This window comes from Seriola dumerili, unplaced genomic scaffold (genome assembly GCF_002260705.1).
Source record: "Seriola dumerili isolate Sdu_G_001 unplaced genomic scaffold, Sdu_1.0 BDQW01000081.1, whole genome shotgun sequence".
NCBI classification, from domain to species: Eukaryota; Metazoa; Chordata; class Actinopteri; order Carangiformes; family Carangidae; genus Seriola; species Seriola dumerili.
Window position 1 is genome coordinate 4,838,675 of NW_019174336.1, and position 24,959 is coordinate 4,863,633.

Sequence of the window (24,959 nt, forward strand, 5' to 3'; positions counted from 1 at the left end):
TTATTTTGTTTTTATTTTATCAATTAATTTAACTTGTTTCCAGGGGTATGTTAGGCTTGACATTTTGAGTTCTGTCTATTCACACACTTAAGTAAAAGAAGCAATGACAACAACAGTAAAAGCAGTAATTATCAGATAATAGCCTTTTAGAGTGTATTAATGTTCATGTATTATGCGACTGGATTATTTTTACTCATTCATTAACATGTATGGAGCCTTTTAATGGCAGCTGATCAACTTGGGCCTAATTTATAATTATTTAGACCCTGTTGGGTTGTTTGATCTATTACACACATCTATTACATCATATTCCACAAGCTAATGATATGTTCAATACGCAAATCTTAATTTGTGAACAAACTATAACTAACTAAACTATGGCAGATAAATGTAACTCTGAAGTCTGAAGTGAAATAAGTAAAATTAGAAAGTAAAAAAATAAAAATACAAGTACTTCTGTCTGGTACTTGAGTAAATCTACTTCTACCACTTATCGTCAATAACAACAAGCTAGTTGCTTCAGCACCTGTTGCAGCTATACATAAAATAACTGCCACATATCATACTGTAACTGCCTTTCAAAACAGCCTGTGAATATGGTACATAGAAAACTCATGCATGATTGTTGAAGATCCTCCGGGTTTCTCAGGTACTTTAGCCACATGTAGAACGACTATGTTGTCGCATTTATTCTACTTTTCTTCTCTATCTGCTGTTGAGCTGTTCTTCACAGATCCTGTGGCTGTTTTGACAAAGGCCCAGTCTTTGAGACCACAAGCTTTTAAGGCTTCTCACACATTCTCAGGCTGGTTGGCAGATTTTTCTGAAAACCACCAGCTTGTGTTAGAGTGGGAGGTGAGAGACACTTTCACATCAAGGCTTCTTCTCTGATGTGCACCACTCGGTCAAAGGAGGCCGGGCCTGACATCCTTCTTTGTGCTGTGAAGGATTTTTATGTCCACCCAGTTGTCATGCATATATCAGATCCAGTGGCTTGGTGCTGCTGCCTGTAAGAAGCTCGGGCCTCTTCTCTCTGCTTCCTAGGTTAGTCACAATGAGCAATGCTGGTGAGCACATGGCACAGCTTCTGTCTTGAAAACCCCTTCATTTATTGTATATATAGGTGGTGTTTATAGTCAGAGGTTAAGCAGGGCAACTGGTCTGAGGTTGGCTCTATTACCTGGTTATGGCCTCCACTGCCTCAGTAGTTGGTAGATACCTGTATGTGCAAGGTGAGGTAAAGTTGCAAGAGACCATTGTCCATGCAGTTTTAGTTCTGTAATCAGAAAGTGTTTGGTGTGCAGTGTTACCAACCAAACATTTTTTTTAAAAGTTTCAGTGTACTTGATAATGATACTGTCTGTCTTTAGTACCTTTTTGGTGAAATCAAAAGCTTTTCAGTGGACTACAATGGGCAGATCAGATACAAGTTTCTGAGTGTAGTCAGGCGTCTTTTTCAGTGCATCAGTGGTGAAATTGATCTGTCTTAATTTGGTCTGGGTCTATTTTTCATGATTTGGACACCTTAGCTCCATTGCAATGATATTTTGTAAAATAGTATGGTTCCTATTTCGTGAAATGATTCTGAGGGAAAACCTCTCCAGTTTCAGTATGAAGTGCACAAAGTCATTCAGGTCCATGAAGAATTTGACTGGCCTGCACAGAGCGGTAATCTTCACCTGACCTTTAAATCTACAAATGGCGACTCTGTGCTTTTACTATTTAAGGATTACTATATTATTATTATTATTATTACTGACAGTATTATTGACTCCCAGGTGTGGTATTACACCGTCTGCAAATCAATAAATGTGACGTAATCGCGGGTGGGCGGGGTTTACGTCCAGGCACCATGGCTTCGGTAGGGACCGAGGTGAGTGTGTGAGCCTTATCTATGCCAAGCTTGTTTTACTTTCACAGTGTTTTCCGCGCCTTAGAAAATGTGTTCCGGTCCGGCAGCCAGAACCCCCCTTGTAAACGGGCGAAATGTCGGTGTCGAGGTGCTGGTTTGTCGTGAATTTCCCGCGGCCAGCCTGGAGTCTCTTGCTTTTGTGTTGGACCGGAGGGCAACTGAATGTGCAGGAAGATGCTGCGCCCCGGAACATGAATGATCCGTGCGGGCGCGTTGGGGGCTCTTCTTTGGGGTTTAGTAATACATGGTCCAGGCTCATGTCACTGTCCTGCTTCTGTCCAGCTTTAGCGGTTCAAAATAAACCTCATATAGATGTGCATGCGTTTTTGGCCGACATTATTCGTGGTTTTAGCTGTGCTGTCTGTCACCGGCTCACTGATGGCTAATATGCACACTGCTCTTTAGCTAGCTGCTAGCAGCCGTGCTAGTTAGCAGACTGTGCACACTTTCTTAAATCGACACAAAAACACATATTTGAGATTATCATCTTCTTTAAACTACAGAGGCCAGTCTCTGTGTAATTTGGGACAGTAGGACTGAATGATCGGCTGACAATGTTAGCTCCTCTGTGCTGTGCAGTCTGTTAGCTCCCTGATAAATGATGCAGTCAAATGAAGGCAACATTGGCAGTGCTGCCTACAACCTCCCACTGTAAACATATGGCGCCAGTTCTTACACCGGCTCTCATGCCTTGGCGTGATCATATTTTCACGTTGAACTTTTATGTGTAATGATTTTCCTGGTGCAGGCTTGTCTTTGTTAGCTTTCTGCAGTTATACTGTCATGGCTTTCAGTCGGTGTAAACCAGAGCAGGGCTGGCTGTAACCAGTTGCATTGTTTTGCTGGGTTTCATCAGTATAGATGGATTGATTTAACTGATCGCTCGGCTGCAATAGCACAGAGTTGTGCAAATGTATCAGGGCTTCAGTCTTTGTTTCTCTTTTTTTTCCCGAGAGCTATGATCCAGTCTTGTTCGGCAGAGGTCGCTCGAGCAGCGTTGTGGTGGTATCTCCTCAGCAGTGCTGGGAGTATCTGGACTTTCAGCAGAGAGAGGTGTGGGGCATTGAGCTTTGCAGCCACTTCCGTTTGCACTCACAACTTTGTCTTGTGTGGTATGTAGATGCATAGATAAAACAGATGGCCTTAAAGGGTTAGTTCAACCAAAATGCAAAAAAAAACACACATTTCCCTCAGTGGTATCTGGCTGTATCAGATAGTTTTAGTTTTATTTGCTAATATTTTCAAATATTTGTCTGTAAAGTACAGTGAAAGCACTCTTCATTGTGATTCACTGTTGTTCTGTGTTTGAAACTACTGGATCAGTCATTTTAGGCATTTTTTCAAGCAAAAATACTAAACATTTGTCAGTGCCAGCTGCTCAAATGTGTGCAATTTAAAAATTTTACCATGGGCTCTGACAGATAATGGCTGTTTATAGCCAAAAGAATTAATCAAGAAACTAATCGACGAACTGATAATGAAAATAATTGTTAGTTGCATCCCTAGATGAATTGTTAAACTAATAAACAGATTAACAGACAATGAAAATAGCTGTTCATTTCAGCAATATTGGCCAAACACCATGAGGCAGAAGTGAAAAGATATGCACATAGATCCATCCATCCATTCATCTCTGCACACATGCATAGATCTAGGCTTCTGAACCAATTGTCATCCTCATCTTTGAGCGATATGCTTCACTTTGTTGCTGTGTCGTGCTGACAAATGCTTCGTCTTCTCTAACCAGTGCACATGGTTGTGTGAAACCCTGCAGTTTATTTGGAACAGTGTCAGAAAGGTTGAGATGTGCGTCAGCTAAAGAGACTTTATTCCTGATTTCAATGCTTGAAATTACATGCAAGTGGGAAGCATCACTTCCTATAATATGGCCTTAGTTTGAACAAACTTCATGTGCATTGTCAAGACAGATAGCTACTGGCTACTCAGAGTAGCAGCACATTAACAGCAAGTCCTTGCACAGGAAATGTTATTAACATTCCACCATGCAGATGAAATAATTTACCATACCAATAATCATCATATTTCAAGTAGATTTCAGTTTGAGTTAAGGTACTACTAACTGCAGGACTCCTGCTTTGCATTACGTTGTACAGGTGTTTCTAATTTCCTGGTCACTCAGTGTACAGTGTGTATGTCTGCGTTTCATTCAGCATTCAGTTCGTGTGTTCAATCATTCAGACAGGACGCACGGCAGGAGAAGAGGCTCGGTTGAATGTCAAGCAGCGATTTGGGCTCATGTAGGTGAAGTACATTGTTGAAGTGAAATAGCCATCACTGGTCATGTGACAGATACCACCCACCTGATGTCATGTCCGTATCTCCCTAGAGAAATTTGAATGTAGTGAAGATAAAAAACTTTAGGACCGCCCACTAAATGTTTATGATTCGAATTGTCAGTTTAGAAATCTCCAGGTTGACTCTCATTTTGCTGATGAAATACTAAATTTTTCTTCTTTAGCTGCATTATTGTACTCAGAGCAGATCAGGATAACATCATGATCGGCCATAAACTTTGATAAAACCAGTCTTGTCTCAAAATGACCCAACTACAGAACTAACTGATGGAAACAGAGAGGGGTGACGTCTCTTTGCAAACACAGACCTGAGAGAGGCACAGCAGCGTGACTTGTTTCTGTTCGCTGATCCGATACTCTCACCTCTTGTGTAGGATTTTGGTGGAACCGGCTAGGCTACTCTTGAACCAGATGCTGGTACAACTATTCAGCTGGCAGATACCCTGTATTTTTAAAGACTCTGATTAAGGTCAGGGCCAAAAAAACTAAAATCGGGAATCCTTATTATAGTCACAAAAAACATGAGTGTGTCTGCTAAATAGACAAAAAACTAAACTCTGAAGAAACTGCACTGTGAAAAGCTTTGGCAGCAGAAGCTGTCAACCCCTAAAGGCTGCAATGTTCATTACGTCCCAAATCTCAAACCTTCACCTGTTCATTAGTGTACATATTATATTGATGTGTAATATGATGATTATCCTAGAGTTTTACCAGTAGCAGGGTTAATTTTTTTTGTCCTGTGGATGGCACAAGAGAAACCATACCAAGTGTCCATCAGAAACACTGCTCGGTAAAATTCATTGTAAATTTTCATGGCAATCTGCAGGTTAGATTATAGCATTGTTTTGTAGCATTATTGGATGGTGGTACTAAGAGGGAAAGTTGCCAGGTGACCAAATACAGCGCGTTTGATTCATACAGTGAGTATGAATTTCTAAATTTCACAGAGAGCTGGTCATGTATAGCCATTATGTTCACAGAAAGTGGCACTTGAAACATGCGGATGCCACTTCCCTCTAGAGGTTGAGATTTATAAAAACAAACTTGACGGGAGAATGTGCGCACCTTTGTGGAAACTCCTAACATCACATTAAAGGAATGTCATATTACATCATACATTATATTCAGAATGTGATAAACATATACACACCTCTGTCTGAAAAGATAGTGGCCAACTTAAATCTTAACCATTAACATCTATGATTCATTATTAAATTATTGAGCGCCTGTGACTGTCTCATCTCAGCCCCCAGAGTGCAGAGGAGAGGTTTGGGCCTTATGATGCTCACACTCCGTTGTAGTTGTGGTTCGTCTCAACCTCAGTGACAATGAAAACTATGAAATAATCATAACATTTCTTTCTAGAAAGACAGATTTCTAACTAAATCGTCTAATACTGTGAATATTTTTGCCAACTACGATTTCATTTGTTTTCTTTTTTTTTTTTTTAATTTCTTTTAACAAAACCGCATCATTGAACCCCATGACTGTGCTGTCACCAGGTGCACAGAGCACACGGGAGATGCCGCAGGGCTGCCAGGCACACTCTGCCTTCTCCTGCCACCTGACACCACCTGCTTTCATCATCAACTATGAAGATGAGAATAACACCTGTGTGCTGGATTTTGGAGTCAAACGGTTTTTTAGATACTGAGTGTACATGTCTACAGGGGTGAAAACTCATCAACACTGAAGTGGAATTCAACGTGTTTAATCAATAGTCGATGTCAGTCCTTTGCTGTCCATCTTGCATTAGTCCAGAGTGGAAAAAAAAACCTCGACGGAGAGACTAGATCATTGTCGGGTTTCATTTGGTGCACATGCATTAGGGCTGTTGTTGTGTACCGATATTGACGATAACCGTGAAGTTCAAAAATGAAATATTGATATCGTGTTAATAATACATATATGATAATATTGTGATGGCAGATTTTAGGACTTGTGGATCTTTTGTTTATTAGTTCGTCTGGTTGTGTTTTCACTGTCCAGTAAGTCTAATAGTTCTTTTTGCATGTTGTCAATTTCAGGGCTTTAAGTTCTCCGGCGCTCTGAATTCCAGCACAGGGCTGTTTTAGATTCATACATGCACAATTACATGTCTATGGAAAATATTCTTGCATATTTTTTGTATAAAGTAGACCTACTCTATTAATAAAATCCTCTGTTTACACTGTGGTTCAACAAGTGTCAGCTCAAAAATGCACATGATGGTGCTACTTTGAAAAAGTACTGCAAAGAATAGGTTGTTTGTTCATTTTTCATATCATCACTGCAACTTTTTGGATTAATTTAGCCATCGTTTGACAACAGTACGCCTAGTATGCTGCATAACTGTAGACGAACAGAGGAACGACCGTTAAAAGGTCGGTGTATTGGATATTCTTTATTGCTTTTAAAGTTGTTCTTGGACTTAGATACAATGACCAGACTATGGTTTCTGAGTAAGGACAGGGCGAGAAGAAGATGATGGATTTATCCGCCATTTAGAAACGATCAGATTTGGTGTTCCTATCTTTCTGAAACGGGTTGCAATATGCACCACAGCTGTCATCCATCTGGATTATAGCCTACAGCTCGCTAGGTTATGTTTTAAGCATCTCATACCACAGTACATTTAACTTTTTTGTTCGTTTTGCACAATATTGTGCAATTTCTTATTGTATTGTGTTATCAATATGTCATAGTTGGACTGGCCATCAGGACTACCAGGACAGATCCAAGTGGGCTGTCACGTTGTTTGGCCACTGGACTTAAAAAAAAAACATTCGTAGTTTACCTAGACTGTTAGTGTCTGTACCGGCCCCGTGCCAGAGCAGCTTAGATGAGCTAAATCAAGCATTATTATTATTATTGTTATATATGTTATTTACCAAATCTATGTTCTTTTTCCAAATAAAAAGTTCTTAATCTTAATTTCTGTGCTGTGGTGAAGGGAAACGTATTGGTAATCGTTTAACCAGTAGGGCAGGGTATCTTGTTCTGTACTGACCAAAATGCATCCCTTGCACAGAGTTTTAAAAAAACACAACTTCAAATACCTGGTGGTGTCAAATGTGTGGCCGGATTCATACTGCATCAAAAGAGGTGTTGTTTTGGTTTCTGTGCTGAAATTTGAATGTCATATGAGTAGCCTGGTTCCAGACCTCTGAATCAATCTCCACATTTGATTTGTTCTGCAACTGAAATAGGTCTGATGGTGTTTCAGCCACTTACAGAAAAACATTCAATCAATCTGAGCTTCGTTGGCCAGATTAAGGATTGGTGCATCGTCTCCCTGCGGTGTTTAGCTACCTAACTACGTCCATGACAAACAGCACCAAGAAAGTGCTAACAATCGTGGATGAGATTGATGCAGTTCTACAAGTTGCTTTAAGTTGTTTTGTTTAACTTAATTCGACATGTTTCTGTGGTCAGTATAAAAAACATTTAAGTGCTCCTAGGAGCCGCTACCACCTGTCCTGTGTTGAATGTAGGCTTCGGTACGGGACAAATTAACATTTTATTATGGCGCTGAATGAAAAGTTAAGGCATCATCAAAGTTTGTCAGTACCACATTTCATGGTAATTCAATAGTTGAGAACTGTCAACTTCATGGCACCGTGAGAGGAAATTTTTGAGGTCGCCAATTATTAGGATTCATCCTCTGGGGACATTGAATATGTTTACCAAATTTCATGGTGGTCAATCCAGTAGATATTTCACTCCAACCCAGAAATCCCTTTATTATTGTGACGCTAGAGGAAAAGTCGGGGGTATCGCCAGAATCAGCAGGCTTCATCCTCTGGGGACACGACTGTCTGTAGCAAAATATCATCGCAACCTATGACATCAATCCAGTAGTTGTTGGGATATTCAGTCCGGACCACAGTGGTGGACCAACGTACAGGCTGACATTGCTATTCCTAGAGGCATGCTGTTAAAAAAACCCCCACTGAATCCAGGTCTGTTAGCATGGCTACAGGCAAGGCCTCGGAATAGTGACCTTTTTTCTCCTGTTGCCATGAAATAAGATATCTGATCTCTCTCCTCATTGTGTGAGTTAAAATCATAGGCACTAACTTTCTGAGTCTTGAGATAGGCACAAACATTTGTCATGCTGTAGTTAAGAGTTTCACATTACAGTGTTGCACACTTCAGGTTTTCTTGTGTACAGGATGAGGCTTTTCACATCGCCGGTAAAGAATGAGCTCCTCCTTAGTTAAACTATTCTTTGATCATGGGTGGTGTCCTTTTGTGTCTTGTGGGTGTTGCATAGTTCAAAATGAATGAACTGTTCCTGTTAGACTGCACTGTAAATGTGTCTTTACCTACCCTGTTGGCTTTTTGTGTACAATATCTGACAGATTGTCTGTATTCTTACTCTGCTGCACCACTGGCGTTGTTGGAGGGAAGAACTTTCTTTTTTTGTGCATTGGCTCCTGAAAGTTGATCAACCTGAGCTCGTATGTCAGGACAAGGTTGTTTGTCATTTAGTAGTGAAACAAGAGAGGCAACCAACATCTCTACATCTGCGTTCCTGTGTGTCGGAGATGTCCCCTGACGGGAGAAGTCATTTCACTCTGGGAAGTGACAAACCTCTACTATTGTAATCATAAATAAATGATTTAAATCATTAATGAAGCAAAATGCCAGATATTTGCTGGAGGATTTGCTGCTGTTTGCTCATTTATATTATTGGATTGTTGGACAGAATGGGGAAACCAGTTAAGACATCACAAGGATTTCTGGGAACATATGATCTCTACTATTTAAAAAAAAAAAAAAAAAAAAAAAAAATCAATAGATTAATATAATGAAAATAATCAGAAGTTATGGCCCTGGTTAAGAATCATGTGGAAATAAACTTAATGCCAAATGAGAACAGAACAGACTACATGAAGTACAAAGACCTGACAACAATACAGATTCATTATGCAAAGTTGTTGTTGTGTGTTTATATGCACTCTGTTTGTGGTGAGCACAGCCACATGCTTCAGGTTATCTGTTCTCGTTCCCTTTGTGGTTCCCATTGGAGCTTTGTTTCAGGCTCTTCCCCCCAGTGGCAGCTCGGCCTGTTACTTCATTTCTGTGACTTAATATGTGTTGCATGGCCTGGCAGCGTTGTGTTTTACTGCCTTCATTGGCCCGAGGCTCAGTGGAGACAAAAGACTCTCCTGTTGAGAGGTTTGGATGTGGCCTGATGTCCGCGGTGGAAAACGTTTTGGCCGTCAGGCTCCTCACCGACATCTGATTTCTTTCTGGGGCTTTTATCCCTCTACTTCACTGTTTTTTCCTCCCTAGGTGCTCCCTAAGTGGCTGTGCACGCACACCAGCTATGAGGCTTTTATTTTCATGTTTTCATTTTGCATTTAAAAGAAACAGAGTATAAAAAAGAGACAACAACAAAATGGCAGATAGAAGTAGCACCAATAGAAATACAATCTGGAGAAACACAAGAAATGACTGAATGACTCCGATTAATTTTACTACAGTTGACATAAGTGTTAACATGAGGTGTGAGATAAAAAACATTAGTAGGTAAAGGTTGTGCAGGATTGTGTGTCTCCAGTCTTAAAGCATTTGCACAGGGAGTCTGTTCCAGTGGATGTCTTCAGTGGCAACGAGGTCCTCCAGCTTAGAGAAATGACTGACTGAGCATGCTCTGTGGAGACCCTCTGAAGAAGAGGGCCGACAGAGGGAGCCATCAGGTCACATGACCGGCGAGGTGAATGTGCATGCGGGGAAAGAAAAGGAAAAGAGGAACAATCTGTTCGACACATTCTCGCTCTCTCTCCCTCTCTCTGTCCTCCCCCTTCCCTCTCTCCCTCTCTCTCTCTCTCTCTCTCAAACACACACACCCTCTCTGACGCCTTCTTCTTCTCAATGGAGGCCATGAGAAGAAAGCAGGTATGATGCTTCCTGGAGGCACACAAGGGAAGAGGCATGTTAGCTTTATACTCTTCAGCCTTGGTTGGGCTTGAATGTTCTGAGGAGATGCATAGTCTTGCTTCTCAGTTCCTTTTAGTCTTTTTGTATAAAAGTTACAATTAGTTGGTTTGAGCTCTTGCTGTCTTCTCATGGAGATGGTTTCATAGTTTGTAAGTTGCGCTTCTCAAGACAGCTGCTGCTGCTGCTGCTGCTTTATCAGTAGCTGATTGCTCCTGACTCCTGAAATCGAAGACTTAAGCTCGAGGAGCAGTGATTTGTTTAGTAGCAGTGCTTCTGTATCTGAGGGAGATTTGAGTGTGGTGTCATGGATTAGGACGGCTGCTGTATTTAGACTAATCACAGCACAGGAAATATGATGTCATTCTCGATATGGCAGGATGGAAGTCTGACCCCCTGAAGATCTGGAAACTACAACAGTAGACTTTTAGACTACCTTTTCCTCCTCTTTGCTCTCTCTGTGCCCCTCATGGTTCGTATATAATGATGTTCCCGGGGACTGGATGTATGTGCAGACTAGACTGTGATCAGAAATATACTGGAGCACAAGGCTGCAGTGACTGCTTATTAATCTAAAGGATGCATGTGAGGCTGCAGTATGAGCTTCCATGTTTACCAGCCGCAGGTCTTCTGAGCAGCTCTCTGGCAAAGGGTCATACCGCTGCATGTTTCTGTCTGTCAGTTTGCACAATTAGTGACTGGACAGGTTTCATTTGCATCTTCCTGAAGATTATTTATAAATGTTTCTATCTTTTTTTTTGAGTATTGGGCATTTTGCCCCTTAATTTGGAGAGCGGACAGTAGATAAGTGACATGAAATTAGGGAGAAGAGGAAGGACGGCATTTTGGTGATTGTGATTGCACGATCAGCATGTCACGTTGTTAGGCCACCAGGAAGCCCCACATTTGTGAAACTTTAGGTCGTGACAGTGGAGGGGGTTGCAAGATAACTAAGGCTTTGTAAGATGATTTGCACTTTCTGGCTTTTCTTCAATCTTTGCTTTTTTTTTTTCTTCTTGTGAGATACTGGATAGTTTCACTTCTTCAGGCCTCTTGAAAAGATTCAAACAAAACAATCTGAAAAGGCGAATATCACAATTTTGGTCAAACAGCCCGTAGATGAAGGTTCACAAGCTTCATTTTTGAAAAATGTGAAAACCACTGTTTAAGAAGGTCAGGAATGCAACATTTCCTTTGTTTACTCAGGCTGCGTGAAATGCATTTATGTACTTCACGGTCTCATCTCATTGGGGTGTTGACACCAGCAGTGTAACAGCTGTTTGTGTAATGTCTTTGTGCTTTGTGTTTAGGTAGCTCTGACTTGTTTTCAGGCCTCTTGTAATAGATCTAAAGATAGGTCACATCACTACAATTGTCCAGGCCATACCAGGTTCACATTAGTGACAGTGAATGATTGAACCATTAGAATATTTTAAAGCATTGGGAACATCAGCTACAATGTATGCTATAAAAGTATTTATTTCTAATAATTAAAAAGCTTGTCCACAGTTTAAAAAAAGGTCCCATCTGGAGTTTACACTGTGAACCACTGGAGCTTTAATTTTGCAGTCATGGCTGAAGCTTTGGTCTATTCTAACATCTTAGTTTTTTTTAATGTGCTACTTAATGCTCCTGATCAGTACTCAAAGCCTTGGCTTCATATTTGGAGCTTCTCTCAGCAGCATCCATATCCCCATCCACCAGCCTCCAAACCCCTACGTTCCCCATCTAGTGGAAAACTGCTGCAATGGCCGCGTTGTGTCAGTAAACAATCTGGTTGCGAAATGGCGGAGATCTGCAGACAGCCTTCTCTGCCTCCCTTCCCCCCCTCTCCTTTCTGTCTCCACTGTGTATGTTCCACTTCCCGCCACTAGGGGGAGGGAAGAGGCTGGTGTTTTTTTGTAACTGGCTTTCCTCAATCCATGAAAACAAGGAACTGAAGGATTCTTCTTCTCCTCACCCTCACACGTGCCCTCTAGCTTCACTTCCTTGAGATCATACACACCAGAGGACTGTCCCAGACCAGATGTTCCCTCAGTTAGTGTGCTCACAGACCCGCTCTTGGTTCTGACCTTGTTGCTGTTTGACAAGGTGCACGTTCACGTTCGGCTCAGGGACTCAGGAGCACGTGTTTGGAGAATGGCTCGTTTAGTTGGGGTCTCGGTTGTGTGCAGGCTTCAGGACACATGCTCTGTGTTAAATCTGAGGATTTGATTGTCAGCCTTTGGAGAAGAGAGTTTAACTGGCTGATTCAGTTTGTTAAAGTGAAGCTTTCAGTGGTCTCTGTCTCTCACAGGCCTTTTGATTGGGCCAGTTTGTAGGAATAGTGTTTCCTCTGCTTTCTTGGGACAGTTATACTCAGTACCTGCCTCTTACCTCAGTAAGTGAGAACCGCTGCCCCAGTCAGCACACGTGTCTGTGTTTCCACCCTCATTCTGCTGCATATGAGCCCCACATGAGGTTGGGGAGAGAGTAAATCTCTCTCCTCAGTGCTAGTTGTGCTTCTCTTCAGGGGTGAACTGACCTCTGTCCACTGCAGAGGACAGAGGTCCACACAGTTGAAAAGGCTTTGGAACAAAGGGGTGGTTTTCACAAGCAACGTTGGACCCAAAAAAAAAAAAAAAGCAAAAGTGAATTCATGATGTTTTTCTCCCAGACCTCTTTTTGTTTCCTTTGGGCTCATTCTCCCAGAGTGAGGGTGAGGTGGATGGTCTGCAGTTTTACATTTCCTGGTGTTGCCTCCTCAACTGCTCCCTCCTGTGTAAAGACGATCCGTGGGTGGTTGTGATTTCCTTTTGTAGCTGTGGCCGGCATCTACTGCTCCTCTGGTTGGCTGTAACTTAGAAAGAGAGAGGACAGGCAATGAAAGTTCATGGGGGTCGTCTCCATTCTCTTGGCTTACTCTCTAATCTTTGTGACAAAGAAATGTTACTGAAAAGCACAAACAAAGAGGGTTTTTGCCTTTATATGGATAAAAGTGAGATTAGATTTGGTTCATCAATTGCCAGGAAATGAATTAACATCAAGTTTGCTAACAGATTCGTTCTTTTCCAACCAAACATTCTGTGGTTACAGCTTCTCAAATGTGAAGACTTGCTCTTTTTGTCTGTTTTATTCAACTTTAATGAAATAAAACTGAGAAAGATCCTCACATTTGAGGAAGTAAAACATGAGTATTTTTGCTTTATAAATAACTTTCAGCACTAACTGCCCATGAAAATTGTCAGCTAATCAATTAATTGAGTAATTGTTTCACCACTGGTATTGTAAATGGAGCTCTTTAAAGAGGATACCCTGAGCTTAGAGAACTTAAGATGAGCATTTCTGTATAACTATATTTAGACAGTTGACTGAAAGTTAACTGAAAAAGTTATCCACAAATTAATTAATGTTAATAACAGCTCTAAATCTGATTTCCCCTGACATATGTGGTCTTTTTTTCATCAGCCGGCTGGTCTAGCCAAGGGCAGTGCGGATAAGGGTGCATCTGCAAAGAAAGAGGGCCTCAATCCAGCAAGCAACGGAGAGACGTCAGGTATTAGTCAGAGTAAATCTGAAATTACTTTGTTATTTATGTGACTGACATTGTAATTTGAATGATGTCTTTGGTTTTGGTCCACAGATGGAGACAAAGACGTAGCAGCCAGGCTGGCCTCCTCTCCTGCAGCAGAGGCGATGCTCAATGGCACCGAATGTGACGACACGAGGCACAAGAGCCCGACACACGGCTCCGCAACAGGCAGCAACAAGACTTTACTGTTGGCGAATGAAAATGGTTTGCCTGACATGGAGCCACCGCACGGTTCTGTTACTGGAAGCAATGGATTCATCCTCACGAAGCAGCAGCAGCAGCAGGAAGGCAGCTCTGCAGTGATGCCAGGTTTGGGGGTTTCCCCTCCCAGGACTAACTGGTTGCCTTCGGGCACATCAACAGGGGGACATATGGTCAAACCCCTCCCTGCCTCGGCATCAGGGTGTGCACAGACTTCTGGTGCATTAAGGACTGACCCCAGTACAGGGACTACGTTGGGACAGGGTATATCAGACACTAAAAATGGCACAGCCCCGTCTCCTGCACCGGCTCCAGCACCCGTCACGATACACAGAGCGCGCAAGACCATGTCCAGACCTGCTGTCAGCCCGGCACAAAAGGTAAACTCATTAGTAGCTCAGTAGCTCGTTAATGTTTTCTGCCCCTCTCTCATTACTTCTAGTGATATCATGGAAATCATCATCACAAAATAAATAAGAATATTGTTCTATATCTTTATACATTAAATGACAAAAGTATATGGACAAAGTATTAAGACACACAGACATTGCACCCGCATGTGGTGGGTGCTTATGTAACAGTCTCCACTCTTCTTACAAGATTTTGGGACCTGGCTGCAGCGGTTTGATCCCATTCACCCATAACGGCATTAGCGAGGTCCAGCACTGACTTGCAGTCTGTTCTCCAGGTCATCCTAAAGGTGTTGGATAGGGTTGAGGTCTGGTCTCTGTGCAGGCCAGTCAAGTTCTTCCACACCAAACTGGGAAAACTATTTCTTAATGGATTTGGCTTTGTGCACAGGAGCACTGTCATGTTGAAACAGGAAGGGGCCTACAACAAAGTGTTGGCACACAGTTGGAATCGCACTATTGTCTGAAGTATTATTGTGTCCTGTAGTGCTAAGATTTTCTGTCATTGGAGCTAAGGAACCCAAACAATGGAAAAAAAAAACAAACTTCCAGACCAAGAGAACACTACGTCCATATACTTTTGGCCATACAGATAAAGCAAATTATGCAAAATCACATGTAAAACAATCATATGTTGTTCAGCATAATGACCTGTATTCCATCAACCCCAAAACTCTTTGAATTTTTTATGGCTATTTTCACAGAATTAATTTGGACAACAGCATTTTGTAAAACAATAATAGCCCTACTTTCTATAAATGGAAAAGTTTGTGCGCTGCGAGAGGACTCTGTTTACCGTCAAGCATAGTGTCTTTTTGCAGCAGGACGTCCAATCATGTGAACATAAAATCTGTGTGAAAATAGGTTAAACATATCTGTTCTTTAAAAACAACTTGGATGTTTTGTTAAAAAAAAGATTGTGGAAGAAAAGCGAACGGTGAGCGTTACCAAAACAAGTAGACTGACAGCAAAATCAAAGCAGGTTTTCACTTCACACTTACACAGTCATCCTCAAAGCTTTTGGTTCTTGTCGTCTGCAGCTTCTTAACAGGGAATTAAGAGAAGCAAAAAGTGCCAAAATGGAGAAAATGGAGACTCACGTTGCACCCGACACGCAGAAATCCTTGCAACAGTCGTCCTCCCAGAACCATCTACCTCAGAGTCCACCAGACACGCCAGCTTCAGCACAAACTGCGTCATCCGCTTCACCAGCACCTCCGCCAACTCCAGCTCCTCCAGCTCCAGCCCTAACCAAGCTCCAACTAGGTCAGACAGATTTGAATGACACGTGATAAAAACTGACCCACTGTAGAAAAACCGAAACCTGTTCTTGAATTGTTCTTGGAGTTTCGCGGTGTAAATGTGTGTTTTCGTCTCCTACTGTAGGCTCTTACTCAGGAGGGTTGTCATCCCGTAAGAAGAAGAGGAGGATGGGAACATACAGCCTGGTTCCCAAGAAGAAAACCAAAGTGCTTAAGCAGAGAACTGTGCTTGAAATGTTTAAGGAACTACAGCAGTCTGCCAAGAGCCCACAGGTCACTGCTCCATTTATCAAAAAACACAAAACAAAACACAAAGCTTCATTTAGCCACATGGTGACATCTCATTTTGGAATAAACAACAAATCCAAAATCAAGTTTGATGTCAAACCTTTACATATTGATTAGTCCACCACCTCTCTACATTCAATACTGAATCTCCTAAAGCAGAACCCCGCTGAGTTTACACATCGAAGTCTGTTTACAGCTGCTGGGCCGTACCACAGAATATGTAAAAGTATAAAGTCTTTTATGGCTACAGAGGGAGCTCAAGTCATTAAAAATAAAAATAAAAATCTTGGAGTAGTTAATTAGAAAGGAGTTAGCTGCTACTAGCATAACACACTTGAATCTCTCGGTGGTAAAGTTGCAAAGAAGAATAATGCAAGAAATAAAAAAAGATGATGTTTCTGGTGCTGCATCAGTTTTGGTTCTTTAAAAAAAAAAAAATGGTGGCGCAGCGGCGCAGTGGTTAGCAGTGACGCCTCACGGCATGAAGGTTCTGGGTTCAAACCATGTGGAGTTTGCCTGTTCTCCCTGTGCCTGCGTGGGTTCTCTCCTGATGCTCCGGCTTCCTCACGCAGTCCGAAGACATGCACATGAAGTTAAACTGCCTGTAGGTGTGAATGTGAGCGTGAATGGTTGTTTGTCTCTATTTGTCAGCCCTGTGATAGACTGGCAACCTGTCCTGGGTGTTCCCTCTCCCAATGTCTGCTGGGATTGGCTCCAGCGCCCCCCCCACGACCCCAAAAGGTTAAGCGGGATGGCTGATGAATGAATGGGGGGGGGGGGGGGACTGTCCAATGGTTTGATGGGAAGGCAATGCTAAATCAGCTGCACACTCTCTTAAATATCCAAAAAAAAAAACAAACGAACAAGAAATTTTCCTAAAGAAAACTGACTCTCGTCAAGGTAACCCAGACACTCAGCGGAGGCTTTTTGTACTTTACATGTGACATGAAGCTCTGTTCTCTAGACGCATTTTGTTTAGCATCAAAAAAGTATAGATCACAGTATAATGAGAGATTGCTGTGATCATTTCTTATCTGACAGACTAAAGAGGTAGCAAACATAAATGGGGAGAAGGTGGAAAATGCCTCTGAGGAGGAAGAGTCGGAGGAGGTGGAGTCTGAGGAAGAGGAAGGTCAGCAGCCAGCAGAAGGACCTGTCCTTGCTGTTCAGGCAGCAACATCTGAAACCATCTCTCAGGTTGGAACATTAAAACATTTTCTGCCTCCTTCCATATTGCTCCCACTTCACACGTAGTGATTTCTACTCTGTGTACAATGCAGCACTTGATGAGCTGTCAGCGTTAGTGTTGAGTGTGATTTTTTTTTTTTTGTTTCTGCGGTGGAGGTGGGAGATGATCAGGAGTCTGAAGAGTCTGGAGAAGAAGAGGGAGAGGAGGAGGGCACAGAGTCCGACATGGTAAGATTCACTCGCCATCGTTACTCCACAGAACTACACCCGAGTATTAGAGCTCATCTCGTTCCACCTCTTTTGACAGACGACGACGAGCAGTGAGAGCGGTTAAATGAATCTCTTATTGTTATCAAATTGCTTTCTGTCTGTTATTGGAATGATCTCTGCGAATGAACTCATCTGTCTGCTTCAGAGCACAGAGTCGAGTCAGAAGAAGAAGTTGAAAAAGAAAACAAAAGGAGACAGCGCGTGGCTCAGGCCGTCCAGGAAACGAAAGAGGAGGATAAAGGCCAAAGGTGACCACCGCGCCGTCGAACACCCGCACTCCACACCTGTACAGAGTCATCCAGCTGCTCACCTGTGGCACACATGTCATCTGTCAGGAGGAAACTGTCTCTGTTGTTAACATGAATTTATCTGAAAACACTTAAGGGGTTCTTTCACTGCAGTTTACAGGTGCGTGTTGACACTGAACATATCCTTCCAATTTGAAGAAGTTAGAAGAGGAAGTGATATTTTTTTTTTTCTTTCTAATCAGAAGATCATGTATTAGTGAAAGAAACATTTCAAACTGTTTATTTTTTCTAATGTTAAATCCTCTTATAAGCTAAAATCTAGTGGGACCTGACACCAGCTTTTATTGGCAAAAAATGTATGTAAAAATATTCACAAGTAAATGTTGAGTGTGTATTTTAGCTACAAGCTGAATATGAACTGAAATATGATCTGAAAGTTTAGCACAGTTAAGACCTGATGACACAAGGAGGAAACTTACTGGAGCACACCCTATTTTTGTAGTTATACGGTTCATAACATTCAGATTCATTAAGAATCCTTTTTGTGTAACTTGAACAAGCTTTTTTTATTACTATAAATTGTACAAAAACTCAAGGGGCAAGGGGCCAAACCTAATTATAACACCCTCAAGATTATAACACCCTCAAGATTACAACACCCTCAAGATAGATAACAACTTTTCCTGCACTGTTGCTTCTGTCAGCTCTGATACAGGCTTCACACCGAGTAAACTTCTCCTTCATCACAACTTCATCGTAGTTCAAACTTACCTGCAGCTCATTTCCCCCAAACAGCTCAGTTATAAATACCTTCACCAAGCCTTTCGTCTCAAACACTAAACCCACTTCCCACTAACTCACTTAGCGTAGTGTTCATTCCTCTGCTGGACAGGTTTTTTCTTTTTACATGTCATAGTGTCTGACAAATATTCAGATGAGGTTGAATTATAGCGTCTTTCTTTTTTTTTTTTTGTTTGATGGTGAACAGTGGAGCATTTTCTGACTGTTGACTCTTGTTCTGCTCAGACCTGGAGGTGGTGGCTCAGCCTCAGGCTTCAGCTCAGGCCCTGGCAGATGATGGGAAGGAGTACACACACATTCTCCCCCCTGAGTCTGTCAACCTCAACAAGCCCCAAGAGCCGGCGGTTCCCTCTCAAACAAACAAAGGTGAGCATAGAACAAAGGGGGAAACCTGTTGTTCATGATAATCCAGCCCGTGTGTCTTTTGACCCTTTTCTTATCGTTATTTAACATTTTACTGTGGTTCCATTTCTAACAGTAAGTAGGCATTAATGTTAATGATGATTTGGATATGTTGGCATACGAAGCAGGGTTTCCTATTGTGTGTTTTAGCTTAGATCAGCCACCTCACCTGAAATACAGAATGCTCCCAAAAACACAGCTAAAATATTTAGAGCTCGATGGGGCAGGTTTCTCTAACCAGCCAGTGGTAAGTGAGTTATACATCCTGTTTACACCATCTTCAGTTGACACGGAAACTGCAGTTAGTGGTTGCTAGGAGCACTTAACTTAATGTTTGTCATGTCGGTCGAAGATATGCTGTACGTCCGTTTTTTTTTTTTTTTTTCTGAGAGTTGTTTTTCAATAACCTGTTCCGCTGTGTCCATCTCATCCACATGTTGACGACATCCCCATTCTTAATCCCTCTCACCCGGCTATGAATTGTTTGTTGTTTTTTCAACCAGGAAGAAAAAAATCAATAAGTACAAAACCAGACCCAGACCAAATCACTGAGGGGAAAAAAACAGATCTGAATGCAGGCCGGAATGTATACTGTGTATTATCATGGCATCTTTTTATTATTATTTATCTATTATTATGATTATTATTATGGAAAGAAAATAAATTATATAAATTCTGGTGAAAACTGACAGGTTTTTGTTTTTGCTTTAAAGTACATCCATTGTGAACTCAGTGCACTACAACCCACCAATGAATCTGACCTGTCAGCAGGCTGAAGTATCTAACACAGTGTCTCCTTGGTACCACTAGGGGCGCCACAGTCAGAAATTTTGTAATTCCACATGTACTGTATATGTGTGTGTGTGTTAGGAAACTGAGGCCACATTTCAGTGTGTGAGTAAGCAGTTCATCATATATGTCATTGTTGATTCAAACAAACTTTATTTTTCCAAGATATGAATTAGTTTTCTTCCCAATATCACAGCTCTTCTCACTCAGAGCAACGACCCATCAGTGGGTCTGGGTGTCAGAACTCACTGCTTTTTGATATCAACCTAAATGAGTTTTAAGCACAGTGAGTGTGTGATCAAATAGTCCCTTGTTTAATATATAATAATATGTTATATAAAAACTCTGACCAGTTTAGACAATAGATGAAAAAAATTATATTCCTCAAGCTCAAATATTGTTTTGGTATTGCTCCAAAAAACCTGGTATTGTATTAACACAAGTATCAAACCCAAGCCTTTCTAACTGTCAGTGTTTCTCAGGCTTTCTCAACTTCCAGCCAACTTGTGAGCCAAAACTAAATTCAACCAGTATTATGTTCAACTTTAACTGACAGTCAGCCTTGGTTTCTCTGCAGGCGTTTCAGGGTCAGCGGTCGAGGAGGCTCAGGAGCTTCCTCTCTGCAGCTGCCGCATGGAGACGCCCAAGAGTCGAGAGATTCTCATCCTGGCTGACAGGAAGTGCATGGCCACGGAGAGCGTTGATGGACAGCTGACCCGCTGCCAGGGGGCTGTGCTGAAACATGAGATGATGCGTCCCTCCAATTCTGTCCAGCTGCTGGTTCTGTGCGAGGACCACCGCAACGGCATGGTGAAGCACCAGTGCTGCCCCGGCTGCGGCTTCTTCTGCAGGGCTGTGAGTACAGTCGCTGGATCAGTGTCAGGCCTCCAGCTGCAGGCTGATCAGGTCTCACTGGAAGGTCTGAGCTGTCGAGTTAACTGGGTGGTCCCCGGGACAATTTATATAACAGATGACTCCACACTCAAACACAGTATTGACAGTGCATACGGAAAGTTTTCAGACCCTTTCAAGTTTTCCACATTTTGTTATGTTTCAGACTCATTTTAAAATGGATTCAATTCATTTTTTTTTCTCATCAATCTACACACAACACTCCACAATGGCAAAGCAAAACCAGGTGTTTTTAACATGAATTGAATCCAACTTGAAAGGGTCTGAAAACTTTCCATATGCACTGTTAATTTCTCTGGGGGTGAGGTCACACTAATGTGAATGATATACATGAAACGCTCTGGGGCAAACACAGATTGATTCAGACCTGGAAACTTCTCTTTTCCTTTCACTATGAACTTTACAATTAAAACATTCAAAGAAAAGAAAATAATTTAAGGCAAGATGGCTGCTGTGACAGAGAAAGGTTGAGGTCTTAAACTAACTAACTGTTAATGGTTGATAAATTTGTTGATTTAAAAGAACAGTGAGTGCAGTGATGCTGTGAATTTTATAGTATAAATTACCTCTATATTCTAGATTTTTTTGTGTGTGTGTGTTGATCAGGGAATGTTACACACAGTCTCTGATCATCATAGGAAAAGCAGACATGTTAAAGGATTTAAAATCTGACTGAAACAATCTGTGCAATACAAAAAAAAACCTCTCACTGATAAAACCTAAGAAAGAAGATCAAGTGTTGAAGAGAGAATTTGTAGAGTATATTTGAGATTATAACAACAGTGAATACATGAAAATAAAAAAAAGCAAGTGCTCTCTTTGCCCTGATCAAAAGGTGTGATTGAGAAGTTTGGGATAAAATAAAATCATTAGAGGTTCATGTGTGGTCGTGTTTCCTCATATGCCACTACTACAGCAAAAACATTTTTCTACACTCACCAACTTAATTATGTGTTTAACCAGCCTTGAAAGAATTATTGATGTACAAAATGATGCCAAATAGTCTCTGGTTCTAGCTTCTCAAATTTGAGGATTTTCCAATTTTTCTCTTTATATAGTTATAAAATCCATTTTTGATGTCACTGTTCATTATATAGACAAAACCATTTATCAAAAAATGAATAGATAATAGAAATCTTTTTGGCTGCCGCCTTAGACTGGGTTTTTTGGAGAGCACGTGTAAGGTGTTTTTCTGATTCCCCGCCTTGACCCGACTTCTCACAGTAAACATAAACACAGAGGTCTGTTCCGTTTTGACAGTGATTGCTCACAGAGATGTTTTGTTTGTGATTGTGAAGGGGACCTTCATGGAGTGCCAACCAGACGTCAGCATCTCTCACCGTTTCCATCGCGCTTGTGCCTCGGTGCTGAAAGGTCAAAGTTTCTGTCCCCACTGCGGAGAGGAGGCCAGCAAGGCCAAGGAGGTCACCATCGCCAAGGCCGACACCACCTCCACTGTGCCTGCCGCACTCGCGCACGGTCCTGCCACACCTGGGGCCCCCGAGGGCAGAGCGGACACCACCACCGGCAGGTAAACTCGTTTCCTCTACAGAGCCTTTTTCCCAAAAGGTTAAAGAAGCTCATTCTTTTTAAAAGCGTGAAATAATGAGCCCTAAAGATAAATCTTTCATCCACTGCACAACTGAAGGTCATTTCTTGTTTGTTTGTTTCCCAGCTCTTCCCGTCTGGCCGTCGGGGCTGAGGCCAGCGGCCGGGCCGACAGCTCACTGTCTGTTCGTTCTGCGCAGGAATTCGACCCCTCTGCTGTTCCTGGGTCGTCCAGGACTGCAACACTGCAGACCAGTATGGGAACAACAGGCTCACCAATAGTTCCTCCAGGACCACCCAGAGAAACCCTAGAGAGCATCCTGGTAGCTCTCGACACAGAGAAGTAAGACCAGAAGAGTTCAATTTAATTTATCTGAACAAACAAAAATCTGGACGCATGAGATGAACTTTAAAAAAAAAAAAAAAAAAAATTCTTGTGCTTGTTTTGATCAGGCCCAAGAAGCTGCGCTTTCACCCCAAGCAACTTTATCTCTCAGCCAAACAGGGAGAGCTCAAGAGGGTCTTGCTCATGTTGGGTATGTTAGCCCCACCCGGGCCATTTATAAATGCCACAGCAATCCTGTTTTTCATAAAATCTTCCGTACCTCTTTTCCTCTTATGGCTCTTTATTGTACAGGCCTCGAACTTCTGTTTTATCCAAATGTTTTTTTTTAATGAAATATTTTCCTTCCTCATGTACCTTCCAGTGGATGGCATCGACCCCAACTTTAAGATGGAATCCCAGAACAAACGCACACCACTGCACGCAGCCGCTGAGGGAGGACACAAAGACATCTGCCACATGCTCGTACAGGTAAGACTCTTTTACTTCCTGTTCTGCCCTGTAGTCGCTCCTGTGGTAATGTCTGGTTTTAAAATGAAAAATATCACTCACAGAATTTTAAATGATAGACTTTGCTAACCCTCCTGCGTGATGTGCCCTGCTTCAGGCCGGTGCAAACTTGGACATGTGTGATGAAGATCAGCGGACACCGCTGATGGAGGCCTGTGAGAACAACCACATGGAGACGGTACTGTACCTGCTGAGGGCCGGAGCCAGCGCCTCACACAAGGTAAACCTGCATTTTAGTTTCACCGGGGTCTGAGAGGTTTCTATCACCTACACTGATGAGTAAAGTCAGAATGTAGCTTGACCTCTCAGCTGTTTTGGCAGCTGTCACAGCTCTCAGAAGTTAAGAATCATCAAACTGTGTCCTGTTACGCCAAAATAAAAGTGACCACAAACTGGCCGCATGCTTATTTATATTTTGGTGAGATGTTTGACTTTAGAGACGGTCGGTAACTCAACTCTCTCCTCCTCTCAGGATGTTGAAGGGTTCACGTGTCTCCACCTAGCAGCGAAGTCTGGCCATTACAACATTGTTGAGCACCTTCTGAACACAGGACTGATCAACATAAACTGTCAGGTTAGTTTCTTTTTCTCACTGATTTCATGTGAAAAGAAATTTCAATACAGGGTTTTTTTTACACGAGTTATTGTGTTTGCTCAGTTCTGCTCAGGCGTCATTTAGTAGCTTTTAATGCTGCTGTCGAATCACTGTCTCCTCCAGCTGATCACATGTCATATAGGCAGATGCCCGTGTCAGTCCTGGTTGTTGGAAACATACAGCTGATTGTTATTAAACCCTCAAGATTATTCAGTCCTTGACATTTGACTGTCGGTCTGACGACGGCACAGCTGACTGAATGTGAAGGGGTCAGTGAACTCTTGATTCACCTGTCAAAGCATGAAGAGATAAAATACTGAATCATTTTGCAAAGGCAGGATGAGCCATAGAGCCAGAATAACAGGCCCAGAGATGTAGTAATAGTTCCAGCACTAAACTCACTGTAAAACCACCATTTGTTATTGTTACGTTTCGCTTTGTGTACAGATTAAACAAAAAGATACAACATGTTATCAGTGAACTTTAGAGGTGCTGGTAGCTGGACTTTTCAGCCAGGCTAGCTGTTGTGTTTATGCTAAGCTAAGCTAACTGTCACGTTATTGCCAACACATTCAGTCCAACTTGGGTTAAAAAGTGTTTTGACTGGAGATACTGGAGAAAAGATCTCAGGTTTGTTCTCAACAAAAAAGGTTCAAACTTTATCAGAACTGACATTTGTAGACAGGAAATCTCCACCAGGAAGCAGGTTCATATGCAACATTGTGTTTTCAGATTTTCAGTTTTTTCTACCCACTATCAAAAGACGAGGCTCCAAGCAAAGATCAGAAACAGCTGGATGACCAGATAGAAAGAAACAAAGATGACTGAAGAGTGTCTCCTTTGTAAAGATGTACAAAAAAGTTTTTAGACAAAAGTGTCCTGCATGGTTTGTATGTTTCTGTCAAATACATTCGATATAAAAAGTAAAAAAAAAACAAGTAGAGTCATTGTGTTTCAGCACCTTCATCAGGTTGATTTACAGAAAGAAAAACACAGCCTGTTTATACTCAGCAAGACGACTGAATCCTTATCAGTTATCCAATGAGAGCTGGACACACGGATGGCCAGCGTCCAGAGGATGTTGCATCTCCCAAGAATTTTCACACAATCTGTAAATCACTCTGAAGAAGGCTCAGTGCTGAAACACATTGGCGAAATAAAGAATACTCTTCCACTTAGTCTCAGTCTCGAGCACCTTGTTGGCCGGTGAAGTGGTGACAGTTGTTTAAGTTGTGCAGAATTCACAGAAGCGACTGCACTGCATCGGATGTGTCTTTTGTTTGAAATGGCTGACCTTGCTGCGAGTCGGTGACCGATAGCACAGCTGTAATGACACGTTCTCTCCTCGGATGAACCTTTGTATCCGGCTCAAACTAAAAATGAATTATCATTGACGATTCAAAGGCTCATGTTTCTCGAAAGAGTTTTGTGGGAATTGTCAATATGTTGTTCTTTTTATGTTCTTTTAA

The 24,959-nt window shown here is 41.9% G+C and overlaps 1 protein-coding gene across 1 annotated transcript in view; it reads left to right on the forward strand.

Annotated features, from left to right (window-relative positions):
* Positions 1-1,848: 1,848 nt before the first annotated feature.
* The window catches only part of LOC111221113 (histone-lysine N-methyltransferase EHMT1-like), a 28,891-nt gene continuing 5,780 nt past the window's right edge, over positions 1,849-24,959 (forward strand). Inside the window, exons 1-16 of the mRNA XM_022744443.1 lie at positions 1,849-1,873; positions 13,600-13,687; positions 13,775-14,304; positions 15,375-15,600; positions 15,721-15,869; positions 16,926-17,081; positions 17,229-17,300; positions 17,488-17,590; positions 18,617-18,757; positions 20,160-20,437; positions 21,793-22,025; positions 22,170-22,385; positions 22,496-22,578; positions 22,750-22,856; positions 22,993-23,115; positions 23,368-23,469. Coding sequence (XP_022600164.1) covers positions 1,853-1,873; positions 13,600-13,687; positions 13,775-14,304; positions 15,375-15,600; positions 15,721-15,869; positions 16,926-17,081; positions 17,229-17,300; positions 17,488-17,590; positions 18,617-18,757; positions 20,160-20,437; positions 21,793-22,025; positions 22,170-22,385; positions 22,496-22,578; positions 22,750-22,856; positions 22,993-23,115; positions 23,368-23,469 — 2,628 coding nt within the window. The 5' untranslated portion in view covers positions 1,849-1,852. The remainder of the gene's footprint in view (positions 1,874-13,599; positions 13,688-13,774; positions 14,305-15,374; positions 15,601-15,720; positions 15,870-16,925; positions 17,082-17,228; positions 17,301-17,487; positions 17,591-18,616; positions 18,758-20,159; positions 20,438-21,792; positions 22,026-22,169; positions 22,386-22,495; positions 22,579-22,749; positions 22,857-22,992; positions 23,116-23,367; positions 23,470-24,959) is intronic.